At 47.6% G+C, this 16112-nt stretch overlaps 1 protein-coding gene across 2 annotated transcripts in view; it reads right to left on the minus strand.

Annotated features, from left to right (window-relative positions):
- Positions 1-1588: 1588 nt before the first annotated feature.
- The window catches only part of LOC6598466 (irregular chiasm C-roughest protein), a 43199-nt gene continuing 28675 nt past the window's right edge, over positions 1589-16112 (minus strand). For both annotated transcript variants that reach the window (XM_026990410.1, XM_026990411.1), the window contains exons 2-6: positions 3778-4807; positions 3605-3707; positions 3423-3550; positions 2258-3359; positions 1589-2186 (exon numbers count right to left, since the gene is read on the minus strand). In XM_026990410.1, the coding sequence (XP_026846211.1) occupies positions 1684-2186; positions 2258-3359; positions 3423-3550; positions 3605-3707; positions 3778-4807 (2866 nt within the window). In that variant the 3' untranslated portion in view covers positions 1589-1683. The remainder of the gene's footprint in view (positions 2187-2257; positions 3360-3422; positions 3551-3604; positions 3708-3777; positions 4808-16112) is intronic.

Below are 16112 nucleotides of genomic sequence, written 5' to 3' on the forward strand. Positions count from 1 at the left end.
TACTAACTTTATTTAAGCGTTGACATACACATCTATATATATGCTCTATATTCGATATACATATATATTTCGTTTGATTTTTCTTTTGTTTTCTTTTTTTTTTATACATAATTGATTTAATATTAAATTTCATTTACTTTCTTATGGGCTAGACAAAAAAATTTCTAAGTTTTCACATTGATGCTGGCGCTGCGTATCCGATACCCGGTCAAGTCTGGAGTATCCTTTACATAATATATTTAGGGGGGCGTGGCGGGGTGGGGCAATGAACTGGGTAGCAGCATTGGGCATCACTCGCGTATGAGAATGCGAAAAGATGTATCCCCAAGGGCAGTGGCACTTCCACCTTCAGTACTTGGCTTGCCCTCTCCTTCATTCCAATTGAAAGGTATGTGCCATGGAATTCCAGTAGGTCTCATTTCCGCTCAATCTTCTCTGGTATATGTACATGCTTATTTGTTTAGACACTCAGAGAAAAAAAGCTGCCTTCATTTAGAAAGTTTCCCCGCCAAAAATCCATGGACTTTCGAGTTTAGTTTATAAATACATGTGTTTCATATTTTTTATACAATTTCTTCTATTTTGTTCCCTCCCAAAATGATACTGACTTTCTAAGGGGCATTGTAGGGCATTTTTTCTCAGTGTTCATACTGTGGATATATATGGATATGGATATGGTAACATTGGATGTTTCAACGATATGTGTGTGTGTGTGTGTGGGTGTGTCTGTGTGTGTTTTATTTTGGCTAAGCTTGACCGGGTCAAAGGTCAAATTCAGCTATTCTCCTTCCTCCTTTGCTTAACACTTTTTCTCTTCGTTTTTTGTTTTCTTGTTTAATTTACTCTTGTTTTTTTTAAGTCTAAAAATTTGATAAATTTTGGCTTAGAAATTGTTTTTTTTTTTTGTTTCTGTTTCTGTTTTACATATCTTTATCCTTTTTTTTTACTTGGAACTAACTACAGGCATTTAATGATTATATTTCTATTTTTAATTTAATTTAAATTTAAATTTTTCTTTTCTTTTCTTCTTTCTTTTTTATTTTTTGCTTTAAAATTGTATAGTTTTCACTTTGCTCTTAATTTTTGTTTTAACTCGCTGTTTAAAATGAACTTTTGAAGTTTTGTAGTTGGTTTTTTGTTTTTTTGCTGTTCGATACGTTGCGTTTTAATTGATAAGGTTCTATGATATGGTAGGGGGCTGGGGGGACAAGGTCCCGCCGCCTTGCCATCGATAATAAATTTGCTTAAAATTTGCACTAATTGATATAATTTGCCATTCATTTCGAGTTACATTTCTTTTCGTTTCGTTTCGTTTCGTGTTTTTCCAACGAGAGCTTTCCTCTTGCCATCAAATAATTAACGCTATAAATCACAATACGGTTTTGTTTTCTTTTCTTTCTTGTATATAGTATAGATATATATATGTATATATAGTGGAAAAAAAAAAATTACACACTCGCTTAGGTTTCTAGAGTTTTTTCCGCTATAGACACATTTTAAAATACGATTACGATTACGATTACGATTACGATTACGCTAATGGCTCTCTAATGCGATATATGTATGTGTAGTGGGGTGGTGTGTTGTGTGTGTGTCTAAGTATGGATGTATATATGTATATGTGTGTATGTGTGTATGTAAATCGGTAGAGAGACTGACTCTTCCTGCTCGTTGGCCACCTCCTTAGACGTGGGTGGCCAATGGGCCCTTCTGGGTGTGACCCTTGCCATTGTTGGACAGTATGAACTGTCCGGATGGACTCTGGGCACACTGGGCACCAGCGACGCCCGACTGGGCCAACGGTGTGGCGGCCAGCGTATTGCTGCTAGCCGTTAAATTCGAGCTGCTGCCGCTCACACTGCCCCCGGCCCCGCCGGCAATGCCGCTGTTGAGGCTCGCCGCCGCTGACCCTCCGCCGGACATCAGCTGTCCGCCGGCGGTGGCGGGACTAGTGTGCAGGGTGGCGCCTGCCAGGGAGGCCCCGTGGCCATGGCCGTAGTGCTTGAGACCCCCGTTCGAGTGGTGGTGTCGGGCAGCATGGTATGGCGGTGGGGCTGGCGTGGCCGCTGGATTGGCGGTGCTTGGCGGTGGCAGAGGGGGCAGGATCGAGGAGTTGGTGCGTAGATAGGGGTTGCCGTAGATGGCGCTGAAGCGACTGTCGATGCCGTTCTGTAGAAGCGGTTGTCCTGCAAAATACGGTACGGCACGGTAAAATTACTCGAATCAAAGGAAGATTTGTGTCTTCGACTATGCATACCCATGAATCCATTGGCCTGCTGTGACTGCTGTTGATCGTGACGTTGATTGCGCGGTAGGCTGGCACCCCCACCGCCCCCACCGACGAGCGCAGCGGCTGCCACGGATCCCACACCACCGACGGGGGCAGCCGAGTGCGGCAGTGTGGCGGAGTTCTTGCCACCGGCGGAGTTCTTGGCCGATTTGCCGCCGGCTGCTTCGGCGGGTGGACTGTAGTCGAGGGCGTATTCAAAGTAGTGGGCGTATCCGTTGGCGGAGGTCTCCTTGTAGGCGTTTTCCTGGTGGTTCTTCAGATTCTTGATGTGGCACTGGCGATTGTAGCGGTCGGTGAAGTCCCCGGAGAAGCGCTCATCGAACTTGACGGGGCCGGCCAGGGGCACGCCCAGGGTGGCGCCCTTCATCTGGACATCGGGCATCGGCGACTGGTTGAGGGTGATGGCCAGGCCCTCGCTGCCCGCCTCGGAGTACTCCACGTCGTAGGCCTTGGATCGGAGCTCGCTTTTCAGTTCGTTCAGCTTGTCGCCGCCGCGCGATGCCTCCGGTATGACGTCCGCCGGCATGGGCTTCTTGCGGTTGCGCCGCTTCCTGTACACGACCACAATCATCACGATCATCAGGACGATGGCCACGGAGAACATCGAGCCCATCACCACCAGCAGCACGGGTATATTGCCCGGCTCCCGGACCACGGTGATCAGCAGGGAGTCGCTGCCATACGAGTTCATCACGGTACAGTTGTACTTGCCAAAGTGGGTCGCCCGGCTCTCGCGGATGATCAGGGCCGCCCGCACGCCCTCGGGCAGGTGCTGCTCCTCGAAAATGTATATGTCCGGATCGGCGCTGCTCATGTTGATCACCTTGTTCTCGAAGGACCACAGGATCTGCTCGGCCTTGGGTATGCTGAAGGCCAGGCACTCGATCTTCACCTTGTTGCCCACCGCCCCGAACTGCACCTTGTGCGAGGTGATGATTGGGGCCCGCTTCACATGCACCAGTGCCTCGGCGCCGATCTCCGGGAATCCGGTGACCTCCGCCCTGCAGATATAGCGTCCTGCCGTCTCGCTGCTCACCTTGATCTTCAGCTCCGTGCCACGGCCCACGATCTGAAAGGGAAAAGGGGAGAGCGTGAGTGTTGTTCCCCCGAGAGTAGCGTTTGTTGTCCCTACCTGGGCGGAGTTCTCGTTAACCCACTCGATTTCCGGTGTAGGATTGCCGGCCACCTCGCAGCGCATGCTCACGGTGGCCCCCAGGTCGGCCTCAACGGTCTGCGGACGCTTGCGGAACACGGGTCCAACTGCGACAAAGAATCAAAGGAGGTTACGTTGCTGGTCAGTACTTGGATACTTACAGCTTATGTCCAGGGTCTCGCTCTCCTCGCTCTTGCCCACGGCATTGACCACCTCGCATTTGACAATCGAATCGTGGTACGAACGGGTGACATTGTGAATGATCTGTTGGAGATTGGGGTATTTGGGGTGTCAGATAAGAGGAAGAGAGGTATGTAGTGGCGGCAGCACTTACCATTTTGGTGGTGAAATCTCCCGTCATGAGCTCGTCGTTGATGAACCATCTGTAGGTAACCTCCGGGGGATTGGCATCCGCCTGGCAGCTGAGCACGACCTCGGCGCCCTCCGGTATCTTGCCGCCAGCCAGGGCCCCCTCCACGACGGACACAGACACCTTGGGGGCGTACTTGACCTCGAGCAGGAGCTTGGCGGAGCGATAGGTGCGATCGGCGGTGTTCTGGGCCTGGCAGGTGAAGGTCGTGTTGTGGTGCTCCTTCTTTGGCGCCAACTTGAGGATGGACTTGGCGGTGATGCGGCGCGAGTCGGAGAGCGGCTCCTTCACGTACTCGATGCCCTTGGTGAGGACATTGCCGAGGCCGTCGATCCAGGTGATCTCTGCGGCTGGCTTGCCGCCCACCGACACGCATTCGAGCTCGATCTCGCGATCCTCAGTGGTTACCATGTAGTCGCCCTGCAGGATCTTCGGGGCCTCCGGCGGCACCAGAACCGTGAGCTTTGCAAACCTTGAACGGATACCCTGTTCCCCCTGCGGACCGGGTCCCACCTGGCACTGGTACTTGGCATCGTCGTCGAGCATCAGCGGATAGATGTCCAGCGAAAAGTCGCCCTCCTCGTCGCTCCCAACCATCGAGTAACGCTCGAAGCCGCTCAGATTGCGATGCTGGCCCAGGCCGAAATCATCCTTGGTCCACTGGAGGGCCCCAACTTTCTCCATCACGCGGCAGGGCAGCGTCACTCGGGATCCCACAACGGCTGTCTGATCCTGCGGCTCCATGGCGAACTGCTGGCCCCCGTTTTCGCCGCTCCGGGGCTTGTTGTCGTCGTTGGACGAGGCCGACGCTGAGGCCGTCGATTCGCCATGATGGGCGTTGTTTTGGTTGTTCTTGTTCTTGTTCTTCGACTTGGCCAGCACGGAGACGGGCAGGAGGGCCACTTCGAGCAGCAGTACGGCCAGGGGAAGCACCCGTAAAAGCTGACTTCTGCGCATTTTCTTCATTTTCGCCGCCGCAGAAGTGTTAGTACGGCTGCAAGAGAGAGATTCAATTTATTAAGTTACACTTTAACAGTAGAATTATTATTTTCATATTTATATATCCAGATTTAAATTTCTTAAAAACGTGATCTTGACATATTCTACATATGAATATGGCGCCACCTTGTGTTGCTTGAAGACCAGCATACTGACGCCACCTGGCGGAGATACAGCCTAACATAACTGCCAGGTGGCGCTAGCAAGGAGTCATCGACATGTCAAGTAGATGGCAGGGCTGCTAGTCGTTCAGTCTCTCTCTCTGGGGCGGACAGGATGTTGGACAGGCATGGGGTAAATAAATAAATAGATTGGATCTGCTTCTGCTCCAAGGGAGCACATTTATACCCCTTTATTTTTCCTTTGTATTAAATTTAATTCCGCGTATTCCTTTAGTTGAATTACAGCACGGCTCTCGCCCCCTCGGTGCAATTCGAATTAAATCAACAGCGAAAACAAACTCCATAAAAAATAATTATTGGACAAACAAAACGGTGGAAAAGGTGCAGCCACCATTCACCTCCACCTCCACCTCACTCTCTGGGTTGCTCCTCGCATGGCAACGAATGCAATCAAATTTGTTTTTGTGGGTCAAGTTTAAACCAAATGAATAAGAAGAGAGTAGAGTGCATGTACATATGTGCAGGGCGCGAGGCAAACAGAACTGAATACGAATGATATATTTTGAATATATTACGACTTTCGGGATACCCATAACCGCTGTTAATTTGTTCGATTGCTATCATTTTCGGTATATATATACGATAGGTATAGGAATATACCTTGTTTTGTCTTTAGTTTATGAAATGTCACCTCTTGAATTCGATTTTGGGACGGTTTCTCGACTTCGGGCTAACATTTCTGATTGATTTTCAAGGGCTCAGGCGAGAGTTAAAGGTGAAAAAGTAGAAAACCAGTCTCATATCTTTTCTGCTTCTCGGCAGCCACCTATCTTTGGGTTTTTCTTTTTAAATTGTTGTTTTCCTGCGAATCAGTTTCCAGAAAATAAACAAAGCATCAAATCAACCCTGTGTTTTGCGCTCAACAGCACATTTGGGCGCTGAACAGCACCTTGCTATTGCTTTTCGTTCGAATGGTTCGAAAGCCGAATGGTTTTTTCGGAACAACAACTAACTGGAACCTTAATTCGAAGCCAAGAAACCTAAGAACAAAATTTGAGTGCATTTCTATCTAGTTTTTTAGGCCTACGATTTTGTTTGTTATTTGGGAACAACTATTTCGGAATCTATGGACATTAGTTTGTTCTACTTTGATGCATTGTTGGCTGCGTGTGTACATCCTTAATCCACTGCAGGATCAGATACGAGTGTGGAACCCCTTGATCGGTGTGGTTCCAGGATCCAGGACATATCAACTCGATTAGTTTTCCCTATTCCAATGGGCCTAGAGTCGTCGATATACCCGGTGGGTGCCACGAGTAACCCGTAAGCCACGCGTACAAAAACATGAAAGCTTAAAATCACTGCTGCTGTGTGGACACAGAGAGACAGAGACAGGGACAGAGACAGAGACAGGGACAGAGAGAGGGCAACAGCAGGGGGTGCGTGGGTTGTCAGTTGTCTGGATTTGGTGGCATCAACTGCAGCAGCAGGCAGGCAGCAGCAGGGACGGACGTCAGCTGCAACTGCTGCCATAACGGTAACGGCAGAGTGTGCAACTGTAAATGTAAGTCTGTGGTCGCTTGCCGTGAAATTGAAACATATTCGCGCGCAGCTTTGCACGCGTATCTGCTTCAGTGTTTCCTTTTTCATTTTCCTTTTACTTTTCGTATTTTCCGCTGCTTTGTCCCCACCCTAACCCCCAGACCCCCACCCCCACCCCCACCTCCCACCTCTCTTTGAATGCATTCCACACACACACACACAGAAACACAAACACAAACACAAACATATGTTCCTTTTGGCGCTCTTCTTTGAGCCCCTTGTCCGTGCCAGGTTTGGCCTTGGCATTTGCGGCTTTTGTTTGCTTTTTGTCTTTTATTTATTCGGTTTTGCTTTTTGCGTTCACAGCTTTTTTTTACGCCGCTGACCTAAGGACCTTAAAGCTGCCTTAGACATAGCAGGACACTCCATCTCCACAGGGAGAGAGAGAGAGACAGAGAGAGATAGAGTTTGATTTTCAATCGATATAATTTATACCCGTTCTTTTAATGGCCAGTCGTGGCCCGTCCATTCCCCTGGCGTTGGATTTAATAAATTAAGCACCAAATAGCTGGTAAAATGCATTTAGCACCTTGCAACCACGCAAACCCCCTCCCCACCCTCTTTCTGGTCTTATCGCGGTGCTGGTACACGTGATCCATTGCCCTAACAAACAAAAACAATAAAAAAAATGGCAGCCCAACGCCCCACCAATACAGCCGCCCGAGGCATTAACTGCGTCGACATCTACCCCGAAAAGGTAATGCTAACGATTTCATCAAATTGGCGCCCCATGGAAGGCCAAAGAAAGCAGTCCAAAAAAAAAAGAGAGCACACGGAACGAAACGCGCCAAAAGACAGCAGCTGACCCGGGTATTTATATCCGTATATATCCCACCATATACCCATATCCTCATATCGCGTATCGCTGTGGCTATCCTTTTCACTCCGCTGCAATCGTAACGCCGTACGGCTCCGGCTATGGTGTTTGTTTTTTTTTTTGGTGGCTCCGTTTCTTGCTGGATACCCCGTGTGCAGAGGAAGGGCATTCCCACTGGGTGCAGACGTTGTTCTTTATTTCATTTATATATACATATATCTCTCCGTTAAGAGGATACAAACTATCGGCAACAATTAATGCGATTAACATGGAAGAATCGATGCTTAAATGGGAAGGGAATCCCTTTCGCTCCTGGCCTTCTGTTAAGATTCCCCCCCTCCCAAACATCATGGGATTATGGGCAGTGTATTGCTTTATGTTCCCCATCAAATCCGATTATTATCCAATATCCAATATCCAGGCAATATGTTTATTACGAGATCTGGTCTGCGAGCGTATTTGAATCGTCGACCCTTTCGAAATGGCAGGTCCTTTTCTTGTTTTCTTTCTGGTTTTCTGTTCAGTTCTCTGTTGCTTGTTTACCAGCGCCATGATTTACGGCATTTGCACTTTGACTGTGACTGTGTTCTCCTCTGTCCGTGTCCGTGTCGGTGTTCGAGTCCGTGTACGGGTACGGGTACGGTTCCGTCTGTCCGTTGGTCTGCTTGTGGAGTCCGGCTCTGGCTCAGAAGTGCCAGCATATAGAGCCGGAAATGCCCGGCGTGCGTATGTGCCAGGTGATATAGAGGGGCGGGCAGGGCTGAGCAGGACAGGGCTGGGAAAACTTTGGATAGTGCTCGGATACGGATACTGAGCCGGTGCTGGTGCCGGTGCCGGTGCCGGAGTCCCTGTTCTTTTCGCTGCCAGCAATATGCTTGCCTAAATTATTAAAATTTATAATAAAATTTTTATGACCATAAAAGGCCAGCGCCAGAAAGCCTCTTGCCAAGGCACTCTTGGCCCCCTGCTTGGCTTGGTCCTGTCCGGGCCTGTCCTGTCCCGTCCTGGTGCCTTGGCGTTGTGTCCACCGGTCCTTGGGCCGAAAGTTGTACAGGAAATGACTGGACATGATTTTTCGTGCACACATAACTTTTGTTTTTAGTTGCGGTAGATTTTCGTTGGATAGTAAAAACCACTTCCCCGATAGTCTCCTGCCCCCAGCCCCCGCCGCACACCCGGGGACTTCCCTTTGCGTTTATGTTGCGTGCCTGGGGCCTGGAGACTGAGGAAGATTGAAGAAGGTGGCTTCTAGGGCTTGGCTTGGGTCTCCGTAAAGTTGTCCTTTATGCAGTACTTGCAGGCGAGAGACATTAAAATTACTTAAGGTCTTCTCTCAGTCTCTGTCACATGACTTTTGTGCTTTAAGATGGAGAGTCCCTACAGTCGGGGAGATTTTCCAAAACTTCCATAGATATGAAGAAGAAATCTGATAGAATCAGATCTATCTACACTTTAAATTGTGTTTCTTACACACTCTTCGTAGTGCAGTGCGGTGGAGAGGAGCGAAATATAACGGCCAGTGTTGGTGTGAGAAGAGGGAGAGAGAGACATAGATGGAAACGAATCAAATTGGTCATTAGGGCTAGAGATGATAGGCGGAGTCCAAGAATTTTAGAACATAACTCGAGGCCTTGGTTCCGCTCTTTCTGTCTAACTTTTGTCCCACCTTTCGGGCCAAATTCGAGCAAATCTACTACCAGATCTACTAGTACTTTAGTTCTTTAGCATAGAACATTCAGAATTACTTGTAATAAAGGGTCTCTGCTCCGAATGCGTCTGTTTGTTTATAGAGAATTTGTTCAGCGAATGCGACCGAATCTTTGCTCGTGGATTCGGTGTCAAGGCCTCGTCCTCAATGCTTTCTTTGCTCGATAATTGGAAATCGATTAACAATTGTTGTGTAGATAGTTTTCAAGATTTTTCCGCCAAACACCGTACACCGTAAACCGGAGATGGCAGCACAACAGCAAAACACATGGCCCGAAAACGCTAATGACACACAAAATGGCGGAGTGGGAGGGTGAAAGTTATGAGGAAGTAGCTGGAGGGGAGGAGCAATATGCTAATTAGAATACCTCACGAACGAGGGGAATATTTTCGCTGGAAATATCTTACATTTGCCGGCAAAAGGGAGTAAACAAAGGTGCTGCCGGTTGCTGCTGGCTCCAGCGTCGGAAAACCCTTCCTTTTTCAGCGGAAAACTGCGTCACACACACAGAACTATACCATATATCCTTCTCTCTCTCACACACACTCTGCTGTGTGTGCCTTTGTTGGTTGTCATGTGTTCATTATCCTTTTGTTCTTTATTTTTTGATAGCAACAACAAAGCAAGAAGTTAAGGCCGAAACTTTCGATACACTTGCCGGTGCAGGGTTTCCCTATAGAAGCCATATGATAGGGTTGTCCGATTCGGTACAGAAGGGTATATATTGTACGTCATAGGGTATATATTGTATATACGTCATGACGGGCATGGAATTTCGGGGCAAAGGGACAAAAAAGGGACACCTGGAGGACATGGCAATCGTAATACCCTCTGAAAAGGGCATTTAAAAGTATCAAGTCAAGTCCCCTCTTGTTGCGCCCGAAATCAACTCAAACAAGAACTGGGAACAGTTTGGAAAAAAACCGCTCCTGTACAAACTGTTCCCAGTGCCCCTGAAATCCTAATCAAATTTATGTGCGTTTCCCCCCCGCCTTTTCTTTAGCCATAAATTAGTGAGAGAACATTTCACAGCCCGTCAAGGGGCAGGGGGGATGTGAGTTATGTGGGCGTGGCAGGGCCAATAAATTCATCAATTTAACCAAAGAAAAATAGCAAGAAAAAAAAAGAGAGGACTAGAGAGAGAGTAGAAGGAGTAGAAAACACATAACAAAACTTTTCGCGACGCCTTAATACTTATACCAGCCACGCCCACCAGCCAACAGCTTCCGCCTGGGTGCCTCTGACCCCCCCGCAACCACTCCATCACCACCTCCATGACGCCCACGTCCACGCCCGCGCCCAGGCCACTTCTGGAGAAACCTTTTAATTGAATATTAATAACAAAATCCTGCATATTAAACAGAAGCACCAGCAACATCACAAGAGCAGCCCGAAGGACGAGAAGAGCCACAGAAAGGACTAAAACCTTTTGTTAATATATGCACACATCTGTATCTGTCTCTGTCTCTGTCCCTGTATCTGTATCTGTATCTGTATCTGAGAGTGCCCTGCGTGTATGCCTCTGTGTGTGCGTGTGTTTGTGTGTATTATGGCTAAGAGCACGTCTCCGTCCTGACCAGAGTCCCGTACTCGGGACTGCTGCTGATGATGTCAAATGTTAATGCAATCAAATTGGAACCTCATTCAATTGGGAGTCGGAGTGGAAGTGGAAGTGGCACTGGCAGTGGGGGAAATGGCCTGAATGAGCTGGGGATAGAGAAACAGCACTAAATTCAATTATGCATGTGGGCGTTAAGGGGGGGGGGGGGGGGCCTGGCGGTGCTAAGACCCAGCCGAAACGTGTCCTTCTTTTATTGTTTCATGGCCAAGGCAAGAAATGAGCGGTATCTTAATTCTTTTGAAGGGGAAACCTTTAAGCTCTAGATTTATAGAAAACTGATTTGCAAAGATCCTGAGCTTTACCCCAAATCGCAAAGATCTACCATAAAGAATCCACATCGAATCTCCAGCTCAAAAGCTCTTTACTCTTCCGACACGACTGAGAAGTCGGGCAACCTCTCGATGCGATCTACATACCTTTTCAGTGGCCATAAATTTATGGATTACTAATGTTCACTAGGGTTGCCGTAATAGTACCATGGTTAGGTGCCTTTTGAGGTCTGTGATCGGACTCAAGAAGATTGGGTACTCTTCGAAAGAACCCCCTCAAAGTTCATCTAACATTGAAATACGAGTAGAGTATTCCCCCCCCTCCCACACACACAGAGTTAATTACACAGTTCTGCTCAATTTGCGGCCAATAAATTGAATCAGTTGCCAATTAGAAATGTATTGTATTCTTTTTAATCAATTTCAATGCCAGCTCAGAAGGCGAGGGTGCAGTGTTCTCGGTTCTCGGTTCTCGCTCTCGCTCTCGATACCCTCTCGGTGCTCTCTCGGTACTCGTTGGGTCAAGCAAGGCCAAGAGTTGAACTTTACTCATGGGCCTGTTTGTTGTTGTTGTTCTGGCATAATAGAGGTGCTAAAGCCTGCTGTTGCTGGTGGTGGGGCAGCAGGTACGCTTTGCTTTATTGTTATAGCGCAAACAATTTCGTGTCATCCGCAATTAGGCAGGTTCAGGCTCGCGTAATATCGATTTAATTGCGCTCGGCTGCCTCTGGGGGCGGCGAAGGGGCTAGGACTTCCAGGAGGCGTGGGGGACCAAGACTAGGACTTCCAGATGGCTGGGCTGTGGACCCTACGAGTGTGGCGTATGCATGCCGTGGGGGAAACGGAGCGCCAAAACGAATTGAAAAGAAAGCGAGTGCGACACGCATAGACCGGCCAGGCGAGTACATGTAATGGTGCATGAATAGCACTCGTCGGTAGCAGGGAATGCCACTTATTCGAAATGATAGACGACAGACTTGGGATCCTTAGGGGCAAGGAACCATGCCGGTGATCAGCAGCTACCGATCCTTCGTCGTGCGGTGGCTTTTCCCCATTCATTTTCATAATTTCCCTTAATATCCCGAATTACTGCACGGCGAATTCCATTGATGTGTGTGTTTGTGTCAAAATCATTCGAATGATGTCATTCCCTAATGGGAAATATTTACAGCGAATCAATGTCATTCGCAAATGTAGCAGAATGACGCCTACGAGTGCGAGTCCTGCCAGTGCCAGTGACTGTGTGCCTGTATGTTGCCATTCATGTCTTGCATGTGTGTGTGTGTGTGTGCTTGCATGTATGTAGGCGTGTTTAAAAAAAGGAATTGTTTATTATACAGCAGAAACAGCGGGAGGGCTTTCTATCTCTTATTCGCTGCCACTCCGCAACAACAACAGCAGCAATAATGGAAAAAAATGAGGAACACATGTCCGCTGGGCGCCCTGCTTTCTCCCTCTTCCTCTCCCTGTCCCTGGCCCCCTTTGGCCTAGCCTCCCCTGGCAGCAGGCGCCTTGTTGCACATGAATAGACACGCACGCACACACTTGCAATTACCCAGCCACTATCTTGGTGCAGGACCTGCCCCACTCTATGCCCCACTCTTGGCCTGCATTGTTTCTCCTCTCCTACTTGGCTTAAACGCTTTAAATTGTTCTTTATGTGGGCGCTCCTGTTGCTTGCAGAAAAATTTCCACCTAAGCGCATTTGGGGAATTTAAGCTCATTTTGAGCGCCTTTTGTTAAATCACTCAACACTCTCTCTCTCTCTCTCTCTCCGCCAGCACACACAGACCCTCTGGGCACAGCGACTTGACTGGAAGGAAGGAGGGTTTCTTGGTGCGAAACGAGAGTCTGGGAGAGTCCTTTGATGCCCAAGCAAGCAAGGCCTGTTCCATCCCATTGTGCGGAGGGAGCCTTTGAGCCTAGGCTTGACGCAGCTCTCATTCCGTCGCTCTCTCTGTCTCGCTCTCCCTCTCTCTGGTGGGGAATAGCTACCTTCAAACAGATGTCATTACACCCGCCCGATACTCAAAGAGTATCTCTCTCTATTGTGGATATAAAAAGGGTTTTTAGTCGTCGTCGTCGCGCGTTGTTTTACTCATATCGGCGCGAGCGAGTGAGCAGGAGCTTGGCGAGTAAGCGAAGCGAGTGCGTCAGGGGCTTGGCGGGCAAGCGAAGCGAGTGAGTCAGGGGTAGGCGAACAAACGAAGCGAGTGCGCTTGTCCCCTATTGGGAATATATTTACTAATTAATATTTATTAATCTTCTCTGCAATTCTTTACTCTTCAGGGTTCCCTTGTCCTCAAAAGATTCTCTTAGCAGTCCCCCACCGCCCCTCCATTTCTCCCTTGGTTTTTTCCACTTTGTGGGCAAATTTATTCACACACCAAAAAACAATTGATGTTACTGTCTATTTTCATTGGGGATTATTACAATTTTGTTGTTCTTTATTGTGTGGTAGTGGCACAAAATGGCATTAAATTAAATAAAGACCCGTATTAGGCATGCCCCAGAGGGGTGGTGCCCAAGGGGGGTGCACGGTGGGGTGGCTAGGCCCTCTAGTAGGCTACGCCCCTCTGTTAAGGTAGTCCCTGCATGTACTATACTATACTTACTATATGCTAGGCTATGGATCAATAATGGGCACAAAGTTCCTAACAACAGCAGCAAAAAAAAAAGAAAGAAAAAAAAAGGAAAAAGGGTTAGACGAAATGGAGGCGTGCCTGGGGCTGTGAGGAAGGACTTTCTAATGCCTACAGGGGTGCTGCCAGGGTGGCAGGGGCTGTGGCAGGGGCAGTGGCAGAGGCAGGGTGGCAGCTATTGCTATTATTGCTGTTGCAGTACAGTTAAGTCAATTTTTTCCATTACAGAAACAACAAGAAAAAACGAACTAAATGGCAACAATGTTCACTAAATTGTGCAAAACTTCATTGCGTTTTTCTTCTTCTTCTGTTTCTGTTTCTGCTTTTCCTTTTGTTTTGCTTTGTTTGAATTGTGCTTCTTATTTCTGCCATTGGTATTGGGTATTGCTATTCGTTCTCCTTCCTATTTGTGCTTGTTCTGGCTTGTTCTGGCCATGCCATCAATTAGGAAATGCATTCAGCTACAGGGTTTTCTGCACTCGCCCAGATAGAGGCCTCTCTGTACTTAGGTTTATTCCTAATGGACTGAAGGAATATTCGAGTCCGATTTCCTCTAAAAATGTTACTATTTTTGGCGCCGGCAAAGAAAAAAAAAGAAAAGTGTAGTGCAGGGATAATCAATGGGAGAAAATTGTTCAACTGAATGTAAATTCCAGGGAAGCTCATGGCGTGGCTGGAAATTCGATCAAAAATGTTCGATAAAGTGCGTTCTTTTTTTTTTTATAAATTATGAAAATATCGATTAAGCGATTGTTTATGCCAGTCGACTATTTATTGTTAATTATGAGTTCGTTTTTCTTTGCCAAAAAAATTTTCCCTGCATGCATTTCCACATTATCTTTTATTTTCGGCTAGCTCTTTTTTTTTTTTTTTTTCTCCCCTTTTTTTTGAGAGCACATATTATATTTCAATAATTCCTTGATTATGTAGTTATCCTTCCGAGCACGCGTTCAATCAATTCGAATCGAATTCGAATCGATCCAAAAAAAAATACGAATTGCATTTTGTCCTTGCGGCCGTGAGTGGACGGATGGCTGGATGGATGGATGGCTGGGGTAGGGACATGGCTAAGGACATGGACATTGAGGTGCAGCAGCGAGACGACGATATTGGAAATGCAGTAAATAATAAAGTGCAAAACGGTGGAGAGTGCATGTGGGTGCGCCTGTGGTGCGGGTGGAGGTGCAGAGCGCACCTGCATAACGCATACAGTGCACTCTGCTCGTACAGGGATGAGCAGCAGTGTAAGGTGCTGCCTCTGCCGCTGCCGCTGCCGCTGCCTGGGGGGAGGCCGCACATTGAAGCGGCTCTATGCGGACTTATGCAAATGTCGCACTGCGATATCCACCAACAAAAAAGAGTCGCGAAGAAAACAAAAGGGAACCCGAACGGAACAGAACTAAGCCGAACAAAACAGGACGGGGCGAACAAAAAAAAAAGCAAAAAAGAGAATTGTGCACTTGAAAAGCGGCCAAATCGATGTCAGAGCCAGCCCCAGTCCCAGCAGAAAAGGAATATAAAAAGATGGCGAATCTCTCTCTCTCTCACTCTCTTTCACTCTCTCGCTTGGAGTTATCGCAGTTTTCCACGGTTCACACAGGGACAAAATGGGGACAATCCCAGAGAAAGATGGAGAAAACCAAGTGAGAATACGACTTAGATTGATGAAGAGCCAGCGAACAAAGATCTTTGTCCTTTGCGGGGGGCGGGGAAATCCACTGAAGAAAGTTATGTGCTATGAAAAAACGAAATCAGTAAAAGGGAACTGCGGAAGATTTGTACTCTGTTGCGCTCCTCCGGTAATCCCAGGGAATTGACAGAGAAGGAACGTTACCCCCCAGGCACATAAACATAGCCCCATCCAGCCAACTTTCTCTCTCTCGCCTGCGTATATCCTTCTTCTTGGTAGAGACATAATCTTTGGTCTTCTATGATTATATCTATTAGCTGTAGCTGTTTCCACTTGACAGATCTATAAGCCATTGGTCTTTGCTTTTCTTTTACAAAACAGATCTTGAATCGTTCGTGGGACTACCCTATCAAGGAGTACTCTAGGAAGGTATCTTCCTTATCCGTTTGTTCCGTCAGCCGTCACCCGCTTTTTGTGGGTTCAAACAGATTTAACCCAGGAATAAGAACCAAAATTAACCCAACAGACCATTTTCAACGAAATTTCAAGCCTTTTGAGGTTTTGGTGACCATTTGCGACACACACACACACACAATCCAGAACCACAGGCAACCACCTATGGCCAAGAGCCGCAGAGTCTTGTCAACTTATTTAGTGCCTGGCCGCAAGAACCCAATCACAAACAGAGGGGCAAGGGGCAGGGGGCAGGGGGCAAGAGGCAGGGTGCAAGGGTGAAGCGTTAGCGGGATAGAGTACATAAAAACAATGCACTGACAACACGCAACCCAAACAGCAACAGCAACAACAACAGCGACTAACTAAACTTAGTTTAGACGGCGGGAAATTTCGCAGACCGCAGCGACCAGAAAACAGAACCCAGAACCAAACC

This window comes from Drosophila persimilis, unplaced genomic scaffold (assembly GCF_003286085.1).
Source record: "Drosophila persimilis strain 14011-0111.01,24,50 unplaced genomic scaffold, DperRS2 tig00000579-arrow-pilon, whole genome shotgun sequence".
In the NCBI taxonomy this organism is placed as follows: Eukaryota; Metazoa; Arthropoda; class Insecta; order Diptera; family Drosophilidae; genus Drosophila; species Drosophila persimilis.